Source organism: Budorcas taxicolor, chromosome 11 (genome assembly GCF_023091745.1).
Source record: "Budorcas taxicolor isolate Tak-1 chromosome 11, Takin1.1, whole genome shotgun sequence".
In the NCBI taxonomy this organism is placed as follows: domain Eukaryota; kingdom Metazoa; phylum Chordata; class Mammalia; order Artiodactyla; family Bovidae; genus Budorcas; species Budorcas taxicolor.
The window spans coordinates 56,737,071-56,758,089 of record NC_068920.1 but is presented as its reverse complement, the minus strand read 5'-3'; the positions used below and the strand labels follow the sequence as shown (position 1 = coordinate 56,758,089).

Sequence of the window (21,019 nt, the reverse complement as noted above, 5' to 3'; positions counted from 1 at the left end):
TTATTTTTCCATAAGCACGAAGTTTACTCCATTTTGCGTAAAAAAAAATTCTCTCCAAAAAAGTACCGGCAGACAATATGAAGGATAATGATGCATACATATTTCCTTACGACTAAGAGACAAGAGGCACACAAACCCAATAAAAACCCAGGCGGACATGGGTTTCCACATCAAACGAGGACTACAAACAGCACAATCACTACTCTTCCTTGTTTCAGGCTGGCCTCATCTTTTCCCATGTGTTCCATGTTTTCCTATTTATTCCAATTTCTAAGCTGCAACAGTCCAATGAACTGCAAGAGCGCTGAGATGCATTTCATTCTTCTATCAAAAATATCTGTACCTCACATTGTCAAAAGTCATGGAACTGCACCCTTAAAAGGAGTACATTTCATTGTATGTAAATTATACTTCAATAAAATTTATTTAAAACAAAATATACACATACCATCCCTATAAGATGGTAGCTCTACAACACTACATAGGTGTCTTCACCATATACACTTAGACCCCCCCGAAAAGATCTCTACTTTCATGACTGCATTTTTTTATATTCCTCTACATTCTCAGCATATTCTGCAAGTACATGACTCCCTAAGCAGAGGCTGTTTCGACTGGACTCTGACCCAGGATGGTCAAATGATTACAATAAAGAAAAGGTTGCCGGAGAGACTGGTTATGAAAAGCTGAGGATGGGTGGGCGTGAAATAAAGCTCTAATACCCAGAAGAACTAAGACACTGAACTGACGGCCACTGTCTCATCTCCCCACAATTCACAGAGGATGGGGCGCTTCTGAGATGGGCTCTCACAGGCTGAGGCATGCTGCAGTGTCCCCTCACAGCTGTTCCCTAATAACAGAAAGCCAGGAGCACAAGACTGGGGTTTCGTGGGGTTTTGGAGGGAGAGGAGATGAAGGGGACAGCTAGGGAGTATGATCGTGACAAGTCACATCTAGAGACTCCGTCACACACTTCCTGCACACTCCTTTGCTCTTGCACAGCATTATCAATGGCTCATCATGTTAAGGCTTCCATCCCACAGATCGAAACAGCAAGGTTCATAACAGGTTTGGTTTTATTCTGTTTTTAAATACAGTCTTCACCAATTGTATATGTCACTGGAGGAAAAAAAATGAGGGTCTTTCTAAAATCACACAGGCAAAAAGAAAGAGAACTCTCCCCAGTTAGCTACTGACCCCGAGAAAGAGTCCCAAGTCCCAAAACAAAAGGCAAAACCAGCACTGAATTTCTACAAAGTATAAAGAGTGTTTCATTACTTAGTGTTTCCAAGAGCTTTCCCTTGGAATTGACAAAATTCACCAACCTTTTGTCTAAACTACCATCTCATCCAGTCTCAACATTGAGTAGCTTAAAAAACCAAAGTGAGAGGTAAATTTCAAAACCTGAAGGGTCTTCTCCCAGCACGGGCTCATCCAGGAGTTTCCCTGAGGTGCAGCCATGTTGCGGAAACAGGGAGAGAGAAAAACAGAGGAGGACAGAGACGCCTTGCTCTCATGGAGCATACACCCCAGGCAAACACCAAAATCAAATGAACACGTAAAAATGACCATTTCGGCCAGTGACACTGCTGCGCAGCAAACAGAGCTGAGAGCGTCACAGAGGCCCAGGAATGTGGGCTGGTGACCAGGAGGGGCCCTCGTGAGGCTGAGGACACGGTGCACCCTATGACACAGGTCCCCACGGGCCTCCTGTGGGCAGTGTGTCTGCTGCCCACCAAGCACCACAGCAGCTCAACTACAAACGGGCTTCTTATTCCCTTTGAGTTATCTTTTCAGAGCTGCTTTCTACACAGTAGCTACAAACAGCTGAGAGGGCACCATTCACCTTTGGTGAGTCTGGGCCGTCTGGCTTACCTCAGCCCAATCTATCAAATTTAGTTTCGTTTTTGCTGTGAATTGCGTCCGGCTGCCAGGACACAAACATGTAGACTTGCAAAATTCCCACAGGTCACATGTGGCACCAGCAGCTCACCGCCTGGGCAACCTGAACACCCCCTAACCGCACGCCTCCAGCAAGGCCGGCACGGGGGCGGCTCCGGGCGATGGGCCCACCTACCCCGGGGGCCGGGCTGCCGCGGCTCAGCGCCCCACACCCCCAGAGGGGCCCGAACCACAGGACCACGGGCATGGCCATCACAGACTGAGAAATCCATGACCATTCATCTAAAAACCGTTATTATACTTTTTAAAATACATGATTATCTAAACACATTTCAAGTATGACAGAGAAACGTGCTGTCCAATCCAATAAGGATCAGTTACGACCAACAATTTAAATTTAAATGAATTAAAATAAAAACACAGGAGCGATACAACAGCCTAAGCAGCTGCTGGCTACTGGGTTGAGTAGTGCAGGTGCAGAACACTTCCATCATCACAGAAAGTTCCACTGCAAAGCTCTTTAGCTGCTAATATTTCGCAGTAACTACCACGTTTTCTCAGGCTTTTAAGGAAAACTGTTTCCCACAGTATCATCACTATTTTGTACTTTGTTAGGGCTTTATGCCTAACACAGTGAAAAGTAATTTGTTACTCAACTACAGGACAATCAATATTTTAAAGAAACTCAAAGAGTAAAGAATGGGAAATTTAATAACTACAGGCAATGAAACTACTTGAAAAACATAAATAATCATAAACTTTGCTTTCCAGGAAGACTGACAGCATCCACAAAGCATAAATGCCTAAGAAACCCTGGACTCGCAATGAATGGACACTTGACCCTCCAGCTGGAAACAAGCTGCATGGACACAGCGCTGTGGGGGCCGTGGGCCACAGAGTCAGGGGCTGCTCCTATGCTAACAGCCACCATAATTTACTGTAATTACTTTAGTCAAGATTCTCTTTTCTGACCAACAATCACTTCTGTAAGATCAAAAGTGAATACGTATCCTGAGAACCTAACATCATATCTGGCACCAAGTAGTCCCCGTAATGTGTGTTAAATCAACGATAAACAAAACTAACTCTTCAGACGCTAAAAGATTTGTGACCCTGCACCTACTCCCAAGTCACAGCCAATACATACAATCTCACTACCAAGTCCACCATTTACAAAGGTATCTATTTGCCTTGGCTGGATGGCCAGTCGAACAAGCAAGGAAAGATTTTCCTATCTTCTTTCTATATCACTGAAAAGAAAATCAGTACTTTATATTCTTATAAAAATCACTGTTAACCATTTTTTCAACTTTTCAACATGTTAAGCTAACAAAGTGACCTAACAATAAAACCCCAGGGTAATTCAGTATTGTACATAAATGAAGTGGTTTACTTGTAAAACTGATGAAAGTGAATGATATTAAAAGCTGTCTTCAATCCAAGGGAAAACTCTCACTGTAACAGGCAGATCAATGGCTTCCAAAGATGTTCACCCATGAACACGATAGGTTACGTAGCAAAGAGGCCACTGAAGATGTAATTAAGATGAGGGACTTTGAGGTGGGGTGATTCTCCTGGGTCTCCATGTGGACTATCCAACCACATGAGCCTATAAAGCAGCAAGCTCCCTCAGGGAGGAGGCAGATATGCAGCCAAGTAAGTCACCCTTGACAAACGAGGACTGGTGCACCACTGCTGGCTGAGGCAGGGGACTACAAGCGAGGACCACAGAGCGGCCACGGGGGGGCGAGGGCGGCAGAGGCAGGAATGTGGCCCTGGCGACAGCTTGCAAGGAGGGGGAGGACCTCAGGCCCACCTCCACAAGGAACTAAACCCGGCCAACAACGCAGGTAAGCGCAGCAGCAGATTCTGCCCCCAAGCCTCCAACAGGAACCACAGCCCTGCTGACACCTCGATTTTAGCCTGGGGAGGCCCCAGTCACACTTCTGACCTGTATGAAAAAAGTAAGTGCTGTTTTGATCCATTCAATTTCTGATAATTTGTTAGGGCTACAATAAAATGTTCGAATCCAGACGCACTATACGGTTTAAAATTCGTTATTCTGAATTCTGTCTTCGTCAAGTGACTGCTTCCCTTGTTAGGCACATGGCCACTCTCTCTCCTCTCCTGCCCCAGGAAGGCGCCTCACTCCTCGCCCTGCTCGCTGCTGGGCAACGCCTCCTCCTCACGAGTCAGCGCAGCGCCCCTTCTTCACCAAGCCCCCACCTGGCCACAGACGCCACTCAGAGTCTGCAGTTTTTCTTCACAGGTTTAGTCAACAAAGAAAGCCTAAATATCCAATGAAATGGGAATAGTGATGTAAAGATAGATATATACATCCTCAACTAAATATTACAAATCACTTAAAATTAGAGCCATGAAAAGTAATCTTCTCCTTTATCATAATAGGTATGATATATTAAGTGAAAATGAATGTTTTTAAAGATTAACCATTTAAATTATTATTACATAAAAATATACACAGAGATCACAACAATTACAAGAAAAACCTAGCAGCAGTTATATTAGTGAGGCGGAATTAGTTTCTATTTTTCCAAATTTTATTGGGTTGGCCAAAAATTTCCTTCAATTTAAGTAAAAATAAAACACATTTTTCATTTTCACCAAGAACTTGATTGAAAAACATATTCACCGTTTTGTTCTACTACCTTCTGCCACAGGCACTTTTAACTATAGAAGTAAGTTCAGCTAAGAAAATCTGGGCACAATGCCTCTACATTCTCAGAATTATGTATATTGTTTAGCAATATCCCAAATTACTAGGTTGGCAAAATGTTATAATAATTCTCTTTCAATGTCTAAATCCTGTAAAATGACTTGACAATTTCCCTATAGCTACTTTCATTTTTACAGGTATTGGTGACATCCACCATATTAGTTTTGACAATTTTAATTAAAATGCTACTCATCATTCCTCTTTGATCATTAAAGGCACAAGCAAAATTAGACCTAATAATGATTTCGATTTCAACCTCCTAATGTTCTTCCCCTCTAGGTTACATTTAAACTATACAGTTCATACAAATGAATGATGATTATTTTTTCTAACAAGATTATCATTATCATCTTTCAAACTAAACAGTACTCTTTCCTATTTTGACCTAAGCAAAAATAAGGTAAGAGAAAAACATTATATTTAAACAGCCTAAAGAGACAATTCAGTATGCTTGAAAGACTTTCACAAGGTCACTTTGTATAATAGGAAGCAACAAACTATGCACATCAGCTACATACAGATGACTCTGACATGGTAATAAAACAAAAAACCATTTGATTTAATAATAATAAAAACAGCAACATCGGTTGGTGCATATTACACCTAGCATCCAGCCCTGGTTGCCTAGCAACCAGCCATGAGTGAATTCCACAGAGAATGAAAGCCCCAACTGAATGTACAGTTTGTGCATGTTTCAAGGACTCAAGAAGTGTCAGTAGTTAATCTAAATTCTTGTTGATAATGACCACACTGGGGTAGAGGAAGAGGAATCCATCATTATTGCACAGGACTGAGCACTGACTGGAGGTATGATACAATCCTTTAGGTCTATGTCTTCTGAATTAGTGGTTTTACAGAAGAAGGTAATAATATGATTTATAAATTATATAAATTGTAAGAACTTTATGCAGGAAAAAAGCAACAAAATAGGACTTCTTTGGTGGTGCAGTGGGTAAGAATCCACCTACCAATGCAGGGACATGGGTTCCTTCGCTGGTCCAGGAAGACCCTACCTGCCACGGGGCTACTAAGCCCCTCCACAAGCACTGAGCCCGCACTCGGAAGCCTGAGAGCTGCAACTTCCGAAGCCCACGCACCCCCGAGCCTGTGCGCAGCCACGAGAAGCCACAGTAACGAGAAGCCCCCACACCGCAACAAAGAGCAGACCCTACTCACCTCGACTAAGACAAAGCCCACACAAAGCAACATAGAATAGTGCAGTTATAAATGAATGAAAAAATTATTTTTAAAAATATCACTGGTATAATAGATATTCATTCATTCAGAACAAAACACATAAGGAAGACCCATCATGAAAGGCACTTTGCAGCTCTCACACTTTACTGGAGAAATCAGATGAAGAAGCAAGCAGTGACGACAGCACAAGCCCTGGGACCCAGGAGCCAGCCACTGGTTATTACGGGAACGCACATAAAACACGAATGGACACCGGGCAGGAGCAAGGTGAGAACCAGGCGGCCAGGAAGAGCCCATCAGAGGACGCAAACACAGACAAGTGGTCTTTAGTCGGGTCACAGAAGTAGAGGACAGGGGAAGAGCAGTCCCCGTAGGAGGTGAGCACAGGCCTGGAACTCGGGAGGAGCCCCGGGGCCTCACTGGCAGAAGAAGTCAGGGTGTAAGCACTGAGACAAAGTCCAGTGAGGCCGGGTCCTTCCAGAAGGACCTCGTGCGCCAGGCTGAGGTGTTCTCACCTCAGCCCATGGGAAACTGGGGAGACAAAATCCTTTTAAACTGAGAAGTAACAGAATCCCTGCAGTGACGACGTGAAATGGTACAGAGAGGGCAAAGCCGGCACCAGAGGGAGACACTGGAGTTGGGCTGGGATGGGAGGAGGACACCTCCAGGACACAGAGCTCTCAGGAAGGTTAACAACTGTGCAGGATTCAGGCTGCTCCCAGTCCCTCAAGAGGTTTTCGACTGGACCCCAACCTCTGCACTACAGAGACGGCAGGAGAGGAGGAAAAGAGGGACCGACCGGGGAGGCAGGGGGGAGGACAAGCAATACTGAAAAATACCGGAAATAAACTCCAGGCCAACTTCTGACCAAGCAGTGGCACTCTAGGTTTCAGAAGAATAAAAAGAAACCATAATGGAAAATACTAAAGGTGCTTAGCTACATAAAACTTGAAAATTTATGTATGCTAGATAATGCAACATAATAAAAAAATTTCAGAAAAAAATCTTTGTAACAAAAACAATGAAGAGTTACTTACTACCCTTTATATCTAAAGTCTGTGCTCATTTGCTCAGTCCTGTCTGACTTTTTGTGACCCTATGTACTGTAGTCCGCCAGGCTTCTCTGTCCATGGGGATTCTCCAGGCAAGAATACTGGAGTAGGTTGCCATTTCCTCCTGCAGGGGATCTTCCCAACCCAGGGATCAAACCCATCCATGTCTCTTGTGTTTCCTGCATTACAGAGGGATTCTTTACCCGCTGAGCTACCAGGAAAGCTGTTATTTATATCTAAAGTACATAAGATCAAATAAAACCAATAAATAGGCAAAGATACAGAGAATTAAAACTACCTTAAATAAAATGGATAATTAAAATGTTTTAAAATCACTCTTAATACAGTCAATGCAAAGTACATAATAGCAATTGTATCTCTGTGGTAACCTATTAAATTAGCAGCTGTTCACTGTCCCATCTGTTCAGGGTACAGCAACATGGAGGATCTTGTACAATATGAGAGCATAAGTAGAATAACGTTTTTTAAAAATAAATATACTTAAATATTTAAAATGATTCATATGCTTTGACAAATTCCACTTTTGAAAACCTATGCTAAGGAAACGATCAAAAATACAGATAAAAGTTTACATACAGCATTTTTTGTACTAGTGAAAAGAATGAAAAGTGGTCTAAATACTCCACAATGAATGATAAATACACTATAGGATAACCATACAAGCTAAGCTAAGCTAAGTCACTTCAGTTGTGTCCGACTCTGTGCAACCCCATAGACAGTAGCCCACCAGGCTCCCCCATCCCTGGGATTCTCCAAGCAAGAACACTGGAGTGGGTTGCCATTTCCTTCTCCAATGCATGAAAGTGAAAAGTGAAAGTGAAGTCGCTCAGTCATGTCCGACTCTTCGCGACCCCATGGACTGCAGCCTACCAGGCTCCTCCGCCCATGGGATTTCCCAGGCAGGAGTACTGGAGTGGGGTGGCACTGCCTTCTCCAAACCATACAAGAAAATAAAATTAAGCTTTTGGAGAGATTTTAGTAATAGAAAAAATGAAAAAAATAGCTAATTATATAAAAGTATAGTGATGACATGCTTTTCTTCCTCCTTTTCTGTATTTTCTAAGTTTGCTTTTTAAATAATGAGGATAATTTTTTTTCAATTTAGAAAACAAAACTTATCTGAACTACTCCCAATAAACTATATGCAGGTTCCTCAAGTCTGCCTTAGTCTCACAGTTAAGAAACTGGCTCATTCCCTTTGAAATCTTTCTCAAGTCAGTCATCGCTACTCATTTTAACTTAACAACCAGTTCTACACACTTTTATTCAATTAAAAGAACTTTCTATAGTACCCGGAAGTCAAGGGTAACAAGCACATGGCACTAAGAACTTAAACCACAGAATTAAAGGGGGAAAGAAAGAAGAGGAAAAAGGAAACCTTTGTGAAGTTTCTAGCCCTGCAAGGCGCTTCACCCACAGCGGTGCTTTACCCACCGTGCTGGAGGTGCGCTTACAAGCTCGACAGGGTGGCCTTTGTGTTGTTACCTGAGGTGGTTGAGCAGAGGCTGGAGTCTCTCGTCGGACTGCACGGCAGGCAAGGACCTGGCTGTTAACTGAAAGCAGAGAAGTGGGTGAATAACCACACCAAAGGCCGCAGACTGAACTTATTTGAATAATAAATGCAAAATGGGGACAAGAGAATGGAAGGAGAGGGTGTTCCTAAAATTTAAGGACACTGTTCCAATTTTTAAATCAAAGAATTCTAAAGAAACCTGATCCATTTTTTCATTAAAGCTAACCATATGACCTGAGCTTTACAGAGTCAATCTTACATATGTCCCTGAGTCTGAAAGTAAACAAAAAGGGGGCAAAACAGAGAGTAAGAGGGAAGTACCCACCTGAGTTCATGAAAAAGCCTCTGGTCACAAAAATATTATCTTTGAAAATAAAAATGGAAAAACTTCTAAATTTATAGCAACCAATCATGTAGCACTGACTCCTAGGATGATGAAGAAATTAGGGAGAGAGACTTTCATTTATAGCTCAGTCACTGTGAAACTGGTTACATGCAGAAGTGTATGCATACACACACACACACACAAACATTCATTCCTTCATTTTGACAACCATGTTACTATAAGAAACCAAAAATATCTTATAAACATATGAAGGCAATTCACACATCTCACACTCTAGCAACGTAATGCTCAAAATTCTCCAAGCCAGGCTTCAATAATACATGAACCGTGAACTTCCAGATGTTCAAGCTGGATTTTAAAATGGCAGAGGAACCAGAGACCAAATTGCCAACATCTGCTGGATCATCGAAAAAGCAAGAGAATTCCCGAAAAACATCTATTTCTGCTTTATTGACTATGCCAAAGCCTTTGACTGTGTGGATCACAGCAAACTGTGGGAAATACTTCAAGAGATGTGAATACCAGACCACCTGACCTGTCTCCTAAGAAACCTGTACGCAGGTCAGGAAGCAACAGTTAGAACTGGACAAGGAACAACAGGCTCATTCCAAATCGGGAAAGGAGTATGTCAAGGCTGTATATTGTCATCCTGCTTATTTAACTTATATGCAGAGTACATCATGAGAAATGCTGGGCTGGATGAAGCACAAGTTGGAATCAAGATTATCAGGAGAAATATCAATAACCTCAGATATGCAGATGACACCACCCTTATGGCAGAAAGTGAAGAAGAACTAAAGAGCTTCTTGTTGAAAGTGAAAGAGGAGAGTGAAAAGGATGGCTTAAAATTCAACATTCAGAAAACGAAGATCATGGCATCCGGTCCCATCACTTCATGGCAAATAGATGGGGAAATAATGGAAACAGTGGGAGACTTTATTTTGGGGGGGCTCCAAAATCATTGTAGATGGTGATTGCAGTCATGAAATTAAAAGGAAGAACAGTTGGAAGAACAGTTATGACCAACCTAGACAGCTTATTAAAGACATTACTTTGCCAACAAATGTCTGTCTAGTCAAACTATGGTTTTTCCAGTAGTCATGTATGGATATGAGAGTTGAACTATAAAGAAAGCTGAGAGCCGAAGAACTGATGCTTTTGAACTGTGGTGTTGGAGAAGGCTCTTGAGAGTCCCTTTGGCTGCAAGGAGATCAAATCAGTCCATCCTAAAGGAAATCAGTCCTGAATATTCATTGGAAGGACTGATGCTGAAGCTGAAACTCCAATACTTTGGCCACCTGATGTGAAGAACTAACTCATTGGAAAAGACCCTGATACTGGGAACAACAGAAGGCAGAAGGAGAAAGGGATGACAGAGGAGGAGATGGCTGGATCGCATCACCGACTCGATGGACATGAGTTTAAGTTAACTCCAGGAGTTGGTGATGGACACGCAAGCCTGGCATGCCATAGTCCATCGTGTCGAAATGAGTTGGACACGACTGAGTGACCGAACTGAACTGATCTGAAGGCAATTCGAAGTATTCAACACTGAAATATGACCCCCAATTGATCTATAAACAAAATGGAAGGGCCAAAACCTTATTCCTAAATATTGTGTCTCAGGTTGAAAGTGTATCATGGAAATGTGAGCCTCTGATATATTTTAGTGCAATAATATTAACATTATATGTCCCTGTACCTATATTTCTCTCTTTTCTTGAGGAAGTCCTCTTATTCTATAAGAATTTGAACTAAAGAAATTTAAAACATTCATTCAAAGTAATAAGATACTTAAGTCACCTAAATAAAACACCAGAAGTAAAAGATTTCTTTTCGATTCAACTGTATCAAATATACAGCTCTTATATTCTACTAATAAATCATTTGATAATTCACAAAACAGAACCTTCTTAAGACAAAAAAAGAAACTAAAGGATATCCTCTGGTTTTATACAGGGTATCAGTTCAGTTCAGTTGCTCAGTCCTGTCTGACTCTTTGTGACCCCATGGACTGCAGCACCCCAGGCTTCTGTGTCCATCACCAACTCCCGGAGTTTACCCAAACCCATGTCCATAGAATCAGTGATGCCATCCAACCATCTCATCCTCTGCTGTCCCTTTCTCCTCCCCCCTTCAATCCTTCCCAGCATCAGGGTCTTTTCAAATGAATCAGCTCTTTGCATCAGGTGGCCATTGTACTGGAGTTTCAGCTTCAGCATATATATAGGGTAACCTGTCTCTTTAATCATTTTATTAATTTAAAGTAATTCATCAATTAATTTAATCCATCAAACCTAATTTTCAACATTTTATAAATAAAACTATTGCTTTAAAAACATCTAATAAATACTATATTATTTATAGTATACTCAGGTGAAAAAATGTTGACTAAAATGCAAAATATGGAGTCATTTTTATATATTGTCTAATAATAGTGAAAAATCCTAATTTTGTGAGTCAAAATATATGAACAGTTAATAAAGTGAGACAGTCTGCTACAATTTCAGTGCAACCAAAAGACTCTTAGTATCCCAAAGAAATGCTAAGTCTACTAGTTCATGACAGTAAAATTTTATTAAGGTTTTATAAACAAAACACTTTACTACACCCTATATCTGCTAACATCAAATCTCTTTACAAAATGTCATTTTCATTGTTCAAGAGGTTTCATGGTTCAGAACTAAAGCTATGCTCTAAAATGGTTAAAATAATTTATTTAGACATTTCAAAATCAATTTTCTGAAAACAGATGAAGCAGACAGTCTAGGCTTTTTCAGTTGCTCCTGTCAATCCATGTAGCATGATTCCTAATCAACCCATGTTTCCTAAATGAAAGCAAGCAGACAGAAACACCAGCAAAATATTTATAAACAGCTCTTCAATCCCTGTAGGAAATAGTTCTAAATCATACTCCCATCTCCACCTGAGCCTCAGTTTCCTTTGTTCTGGACTATGGAGACAGCATCTCCACTCACCATGTTTCTGCCTCCAATTCCTTCCTTCTACACCAAGACCAGAGTGAAATTTTCAAAATGAAAGTTACCCACTCCCAGAGTTAAAATCAGTTAAAATTCCCACAGGCTAACATCATGATACCTACTCTCTCATCAGATAGCTTCCTAGAAACCTCCACTTGTGCTGAACTGTCAAGATAAAGCGGACGACTGCTCAGCGTCTCCACCAGACGCAGCAGGGCAGAGCAGGCAGAGACGGGCCCCAGCTCCAGTTTCCAAAACGCAGCCTCAACGATCCGGTCCTCTGCCCACCTCTTCCCAACCCCCAAAACCTATCTCCAAGTTTGAATCACTTACAATAATAATTCCTAAAACAAGGATCAATGTTCTGGGTAAAATCATCTCAAGGAAGATTTCTGAGTTTTCCAAAGGTTCTGCTTTCAACTTGTGAAACAATTAGCATTTGCAAAAAGAGCACACATCTCAGATTAGGGTTTTGTCAATGAAACTGAAACCACAGTGAATGGGAATAATGTCAGAGAAAAAAATAAAATTCCTGCCTTCAAGAATAAACCTAGTCTTGTCTTCAAAATGATAAAATGAGCTACCAAAGATTATTCATTTATTTTAGTACTAAAAATACATCTCACAAAATTGGTTCAAGCAGAGTAGAAAGACGTGAGCTCATCTTCTCCTGCAAGAACACCAAAATCTCAACTAGCTATTCAACAACCATCAGCAGGAGGACACTGGAACCCACCAAAAAAAAAGACACGCCATTTCCAAGGACAAAGGAGAAGTCACAACAAGATGGGGGTGCAACCACAGTAAAAGCAAATCTCACACCTGCCAGGTGGGCAGCCCACACTGGAGATCTGTAATTGCTGTGAAGGCTCTAGGCCCCACATCAGGCTTCCCAGCCCAGGGACCTGGCAAAAGACTGGGAATCCCCAGTGAGCCTGACTGTGAAGGCCAATGCGATTTGATTACAGGACTTCCACAGGACTGGGCGAAACAGAGACTCCACTCTAGGAGGGCACAAACAGACCCTGGGTGCACCAGGACCCAGGAGAAAGGAGCAGCGGCCCTACAGGAGCCTGAGCCAGACCTTCCTGTAAGTGTCTGAGGGCCTCCTGCAGAGGATGGGTTGTCAGTGGCCTGCCACAGGGACAGGCACCAGCAGCAGCAGTCCTGGGAGGCACGTGTCGGCCACACGTTGGGGCAAATCCCCTTGGAGGTCGACCTCAGCCCCACCACAGTGCTTGCCAGCTGGCACCAGTGGTACAAACCCACCTGCCAATGCAGGAGAGGTAAGAGACACAGGTTCGATCCCTGGGTTGGGAAGACTCCCTGGAAGAGGGCATGGCAATCCACTCCAGTATTCTCGCCTGGAGAAACACATGGACAGAGGAGCCTGACGGTCTGCAGTCACAGAGTCACAGAGTCAGACGTGACTGAAGCAACTTAAAGTGAAAGTGAAGTTGCTCAGGCATGTCTGACTCTTTGCGACCCCATGGACTGTAGCCTACCAGGCTCCTCTATCCATGGGATTTTCCAGGCACGAGTACCAGAGTGGGCTGCCATTTCCTCCTCCAGGGGATCTTCCCAATCCAGGGATTGAAGCCGGGCCTCCCACATTGCAGGCAGACACTTTACCCTCTGAGCCACCAGGGAAGCCCCTTAACACCCACCAGGAAGCAACTTAACACCCACACAAAGCCTACAGACTCCATGACTGAGTCACCTCAGGCCAAACAACTAACAGGGAAGGAGCACAGCCCCATCCATCAGCAGACAACTGGATTCTTTACTGAGCATGGCCCTGCCCACCAGGGCAAGTCCCAGTTTTCCCCACAGCCAGTCCTTCCTTCCCATCAGGAAGCTTGCACTAGCCTCTTACTCTCATCCACCAGAGGGCAGACAGAAGAAGCAAGAACTATAATCCCGCAGCCTAGAAAACCACACTCACAGAAAGCTAACCAAAATGAAAAGAAATGGGACTATGTCCCAGATGAAGGGACAAGATAAATTCCCAGAAAAAGAACTAAATGAACTGGAGATAGGCAACCTTCCAGAAAAAGAATTCAGAGTAATGACAGTGAAGATGACCCAGGATCTCAGAAAAAGAATGAAGGCAAGGATTGAGAAGATGCAAGAAAAGTCTACCAAAGACCTAGAAACAAACAGAGATGAACAACACACCAGAAGGAATCAATAGCAGAATAACTGAGGCAGAAGAACAGATAAGTGACCTAGAAGACAGAACGGTGGAAATCACTGCTGCAAAATATAATACAGAAAAAAAGTATGAAATAAATGATGACAGCCTGAGACACCTCTGAGACAACATTAAACACACCAATATTCACATTATAGGAGAAGAGAAGAAAGAAAAAAAGGACCTGAGAAAACATTTGAAGACTATAGCTGACAACTTCCCTAACACAGGAAAAGGAAATAGTCAAGCAAGTCCAGGAAGCACAGAGAGTTCCAGGCAGGATAAACGCAAGGAGGAACACACCAAGACACATAGTAATCAAACTGACAAAAATTAAAGACAAAGATAAAATATTAAAAGCAATAAGGGAAAAAAGACAGATAACATACAAGAAAAATCCCATGAGATTATCAGCTGACTTCTCAACAGAAACTCTACAAGCACAAAAGGAATGGCACGATATATTTCATGTGATGAAAGGGAAGAACCTACAACCTAGAACACTCTACCCAGCAAAACTCTCGATCAGATTTAATGGAGAAATCAAAAGTCTTACAGACAAGCAAGAGTTAAGAGAATTCAGTACCACCCACTCCAGTACTCTTGCCTGGAAAATCCCATGGACAGAGGGGCCTGGTGGGCTGCAGTTCATGGAGTCGCTAGGAGTCGGACATGACTGAGCGACTTCACCTTCACTTTTCACTTTCTCGCACTGGAGAAGGAAATGGCAACCCACTCCAGTGTTCTTGCCTGGAGAATCCCAGGGACGGGGGAGCCTGGTGGGCTGCCGTCTATGGGGTCGCACAGAGTCAGACACGACTGAAGCAACTTAGCAGCAGCAGCAAACCAGTTTTACACCAAATGCTAAAGGAACTACTCTAAGCAGAAAACACAAGAGAAGGAAAAGACCTACAAACAATAAAGCCAAAACAATTAAGAAAATGGCAATAGCATCGTCCATATCGATAATTACCTTTAAATGTAAACAGATTAAATGCACCAGCCAAAAGACACAGACCGGCTGGATCGATACAAAAACCAGACCTATATATATGATGTCTGTAAGAGACCCACCTCAGACCTAAGGATACTTACAGACTGAAAGTATGGGGCTAGGAGAAGGTATTCCACGCAAACGGAATTCATTAGAAAGCTAGAGTAACAATACTCATATCAGACAAAACAGACTTTAAAACAAAGACTGTTATAAGAGACAGAGAGGGACACTACCTAATGATCGAGGGCTCAATCCAAAAAGAAGATATAACAGTTATAAACATATATGCACCAACATAGGAGCACCTCTATAGATAAGGCAAAAACTAACAAAAAGAGCACACATCTCTGCATGTTAATGACATGAGGTAATAACGCTATTTCAAAGCTCTTTAGAGTGAAAGCCATCTGCTGACTTTTTGATGCCAAAATGTAAACTTCATTTTAGGGATTGCTGTTTCCACTGTTTCTTCTGACAGTCCTCTACAGGCCCAAGTAGCTACTACTATATCTGCTGAGCTATGAGGGGTCAGAAACTTGCAACTGTGTAATCCCATTAATTGATGAAAATAAAGAATATCTAGGTTCATCTATGCCACAGTGTAGATTCCACATATAACTATATTCTATATCCTATGATAAATCAGAATGGAAAAGATTGTTTTAAAAAGCATGTATGTATACATGTATATAACTGAATCATTTTGCTATACAGCAGAATTTAATACAACACTGCAAATCAATTACACTTTAATTAAAAATTGATAACCATAAAAAGTTTTATGTGTATACTTTTCATACTAAAGCTTTTCAAATTCCTGCTTTGAGCAAATCTAAATCTAAATCAAAAACTAATAAATCACAACTGTCAGCCTTCCAAGAAAGCGATATACAATCATTAACAAGATTTTCAGCATTAAGGACTTTCCTCTACAACCTGAAATGAGTATTTGTCTAGTTTAAATAGTCTTTGGTTTCTAGGTATGTTTAGCACTTTGTTTTGACAGAAAATACAATGGCGTCCTTGACACACAAATCACCAACAGTGAAAGATAAAGATCTATCAGAGTTTACATCTGCAAAGCCTAAATGCAGGGTCTGTGTCAGGGCTATTTCATGGGAATCATAATAAAATTTGGCATAACATGTATCTTATTTCTTATTATTGTTGAGAGGTCAAAGGTGAGCTCTTAAGATGTCTTCTCATTAAAAATACATCTAAGACACTGAATTAATGCAAGGTTTATACTGTTTTTTGGCAAGTATTATATACTACTGACTCTTAAATAAACTTCATTACAAAGATGATAATCGTTTAGTAAATCTTCCATTTTGCCATACGAGAAATAATATGTTTTGCCAACTAATAATTCTCCTTTTAATGACATTAAATACCACACCGATTCAAAGGCTCAAAAGGTAAAAGCACGTCGGGAGGACTCTGGTCCACCTCGTCATCTCCTCCTGAGGAAACAATCCCCTCAGCAGGAGCGCAGGACCTACAGACGGCACCCGCGTGAGGCCAGGATGGAAAGCCGAGGTCTGGGGAAGCAGCAGCCCGTGTCACGGATGGAACAGTGCTGGAATTACAGTGCTGGGGTAAACACTGTTTGAGATATTAATTAATGCTAACTATTACAAGTTGCAGTTTCTGGTGGATAAGTAATTTTGAAAAGGAGTCCAAAATATTTGTCCTGAAACACATCTATCCCAAAGGGACATAACATTTTGAAAACACTGACACAAATAGCATTACATTAACCACTTAAGAATGGAAAAGTCTGGCTATAGAACCTGCTGGGTTCTCTGATCTCTTCAAGAGTAAGGCAGGCAGAGAAAACAATGTGAGATGTCTCACTGAAATTAGGTCAGCATGGAAAAGGCAACCTTTGGAATGAGGATCCTGGAGGTAAGAACATGAGCGTCTGTTACACCATTTTGCATACATTTGTGCGTGAAGCAGTTCAGGCAGGGAGGGCAGGCTGAGGAATTTCTCCGAGAGAGGAATGTCTTGGAGGAGGGCCGTCTGGAAGCCGAGGTGCAGAACACGGCAGCAGTAACAGAGAAAACGAGAAGGAGGATCCTCCACGCAAGTTCACAGCCAGAGCAGAAGGAGAGTCAGAGAGCACGGTCGGGGGATGGACAGTTCTGTCAACTGCAGCACAGTGGCCCCGGGAGAGAACACGCAGAGGCATGCTGAATTTGAGGTGCTTTTGAATATTCAAGAGGCAAGTGAACACATACCCATGAGAAAGTGTGGAGCTGAGGACGTTTATTTAGGCTCAAGCAGGGGGCACAACTTGGACGGGCAGGGTTCCCCAGGGAGTGTGCACAAGGCAGGGATGTCACTGACAGTGCTGCTTAGCGCTCAGGATTCATACATGTTCACACGTAACAGAGACCAAAGTCAGATCATTTTTTGTTTTGTTTTTACTTTTTATTTTTAACAGACTTTTTTTGGAGCAGTTTTAGGTTTACAGCAAAATTGAGAGGAAGTACCAAACTTCCCATACATTCTCTGCCCCCACGCGCACAACCTCCCCACCACCACCACAAAAGTGGTGTATTTATTACAACTGATGAGCCTACACTGACACATCACCATCACCCAAGAGCTGACCGAGGCTTACAGGGGCTCACTTCTGCTGCTGTGCATTCAGTGGGTTGGACAATCACACAATGACATGCCCCCACCACTGCAGTGTCACACAGAACAGTCTCGCGGCCCTATACTCTGCACGCCACGCACGCATCCTCCCCTCCCTCCTCATCCCGGGCAACCACTCATCTTTTCCCTCTCCACAGTTCTGCCTTTGCTAGAACGGTATATAGTTGGAAACGTATAGGACACAGCCTTTTCAGACTGGCTCCAGGTTCTTCACAGCTTGAGAGCTCAGGTACTAGCTTACTTTACTTTTCCATTCCCCACCTGAAAGACATCTTGGGTGCTCCAAGCTTTGGTAATTACGAATAAAGATGTAGGCTTTTGTGTGGACGCCAGGTTTCTAATAGGTGGTTTTTGTTTTTGTTTTGTTTTTAATGAAAAATAAACAGGGGACGCTTTCCAAAATGTCTTTTTGTCCTTCCCCACTTTACACAGGAGCTGAGGTATCTCCTCCTGCATTCTCTAACTGCATTCCCGGGAGCATCAGGTCAGTATCAAGCATGCCAACCCTTCTCTACCATAAACTGAAGACACAGACTACAGTCATGCATATATATTCTGAGAAACACGCATTTCATGGTCAAGAAAACAATCTTTGAAACCAAAGGGCAACGATTTATGTAAACTGAGACCTCAGAGTAACTGAGATCCAGCTCCAGAGAGAACAGGATGTTCCACAGATCACGCCCTTTCATTACTGGGATGGAGGTAGTCGTCAAGTAAAACTAACTTTTACAAGCAGCTGCTCTTTTAACTTCATTGATTTTAACAATGGAAAAATCTGCATCTTTCTGAACTGTATTTTCTTATAATAGCAACAGATCCCAACTACAAATCCCAGAGAGCGAGAATTCACATTCTGTCACTCCTGCAACCCAATCTGCTCCTTGGTTTCATGTTCAGACACCTGTAGCACTTTCTGGTGTTTCTCAAGCCTGGACACATCACCTCACTCGATCTCCACAGCAGAGCTGGTCTCATCTGTGCAATGCTTCAGCACAGGGACCCTCCCCGCTCCGCTGCCCACAAACATGATTTCCAATACACGGCCTCTAAACACCAGTAAACAACCTTGTCAAACAAAATGCACAGATTCTACTCGAGCTCTAAGTATGCCCAAGCAGCTGAGTTTCTAAAGAATATTAAACAGTGCAGAGTTAACAAGATATTTCCAGCTCAGGAGTCTGGATGATGTGAAGAACTGAGAAAGCAAACCTGGGACCAGTACAAGCAGATAATCCCAGGGCTGATTTCTGGTCATGAAGCCTATGGTGTGAAAAAAAGCTTGTTACTCAAAGGTTAAGCTAAGCACGTTACTGAGGTTCTACATCATTTAAAAATGTAAAACAATTGCTTGAGCAAGGAAAAAAGGAATGAAAAAGAGATGTGAATGTGAAAGTCACTCATTCATGTCCGACTCTTTGCGACCCCGTGGACTATACAGCCCATGGAATTCTCCAGGCCAGAATACTGGAGTGGGTAGCCTTTCCCTTCTCCAGGGGATCTTCCCAGCCCAGGGATCGAACCTGGGTCATGTGGTGCTAAATGTACATGGATCGCTGAACTTTCTCCCTTAGAGTAAAACAACCATAAAACCATTTTACTTCTAGAATACTCTCATAGTTTGAGTACCAAGTTCTTAAGCTCCTGTAGCAAGCAGTTTCGCAGCGGGACTTCTCACAAGCAAAACGAAAACCTGACAAGTGGATCCAACACATTTTGATTTCCACATTGGCACCTGCGAGACTGAACTACCGACCCTTTGTTTGTCCTTGTAAATGACTGACTGCTCTTGTGGGTGGGAATGAGCAGCAGCAAGACAGCCTGCATTCCTCGTGTCTTTCATACTCAGAGCATTCTGCTAGGAGCGCTACCCAGATTCCAATCCTACAACATTCTCTAACAGGGTTATTCCTCCCAAGGCATCGAAAGCATTTAAGAACTATTCAGCCAAAAGCACCAGGGAACCAGTGACCTTTATGCCTTAATCTTTTAGTCTCCTGTATTTATTTTTAAAATGTATCCCGAATTTGCACTTGGTTTACTACTAAAGATGCTTATTCTACTTACCATCGAGTCAACAGTGCTATACCACTGTGCTATACGTTCTCTATACATGCCGTAGGACATACAATCCCACAGACGTGGTCATCTGAGAGCTTTAGAAAACATACAATCACACTTTCACTCCTACAGCCCCGAGAGCAGTCTCTGCTGATCCATCTGAGGTGGGGAGTTTGGCTGTCGTGATTCTGGCTCCTGCCACACTTCACTGGCCAGGTCCAGTGTCACGCCACGTAATATCACAACTACAGAGGGGCAGACCACACACTTGTTTCCACCATATATTTTTATATGCAAAGACTCTAAACATCATTGAAATACCTAGATTTTTTCATTCACTTAATAAATTTGTGAGGCAGTGACTGAATGGTCATTTTTCATTATTATCATAATTTCACTCATCATTTTTGTATTCCAAAATCTCTACCATATTTACCTAAATTTGTATTTGTCAACTTCTTATTTAATGTAAGAAGTATACTTATCTGGGTTTTCTGGAAGGAAAGTATTCCTTTTCTGTTTGTTGTAAGCATGAATCTTGAGCAGAATCTTATCATGTGGAAGTTACTCATAAAGCTTCCTAAATACCCACACAAATTTCACTATATGCACTGGAGCTGCCAAACATTTCTATAGGCTTCTAGTAAAGGTCTGAAGGACCATCCAGAGAGAAGAGTGGCCTTCACAGTGCATGTTTTTATCTTAAGTCCAAAATTCTTTAACTTCCTGCTGAACCTATTTCCTGTTAGAAATGTCAGACTCCAGCTGCCTGTTAAACTGGCAATCTTAGCTCTTTTGTAAATATTACTAAGCAATGTACTATTTCTAATGTTGAAAACGTCAAATTAACCTACTCTACCCTACACTTACATAAATTTATTTATTAAATAAATTAAACTGAATTTAATGTCAAAGTATCCACAATTATATTTAACTACCAAGCGTAGAGACAGGGCTTCTCTCATAGCTCAGTTGGTAAAGAATCCGCCTGCAGTGAAGGAGACCCCAGTTCAAATCCTGGGTCGGGAAGATCCACTGGAGAAGGAATAGGCTACCCACTCCAGTATTCTTGGGCTTCCTTTGTGGTTCAGCTGGTAAAGAATCTGCCTGCAATGCGGGAGACCTGGGTTCAGTCGCTGGGTTGGGCAGATCTCCTGGAGAAGGGAAAGGCTATCTACTCCAGTATTCTGGTCTGGAGAATTCCATGGACTATACATTCAGTCCATGGGGTCACAAAGAATTGGACACAACTGAGTGACTTTCACTCATTTAACCAAGTGTAGCAACACACAAACGATATGTATGTGTCAGTACTCTCACTTTTCTACAACTCATTTTCCCTTAATTTGGT

General features: G+C 42.2%; 1 protein-coding gene across 1 annotated transcript in view; it reads right to left on the bottom strand.

Moving 5' to 3' along the window:
* Positions 1–21,019, bottom strand: part of PRIM2 (DNA primase subunit 2) — a 302,144-nt gene that overhangs the window by 111,604 nt on the left and 169,521 nt on the right. The window contains exon 8 of the mRNA XM_052648836.1: positions 8,395–8,462. Within this exon, the coding sequence (XP_052504796.1) occupies positions 8,395–8,462 (68 nt within the window). The remainder of the gene's footprint in view (positions 1–8,394; positions 8,463–21,019) is intronic.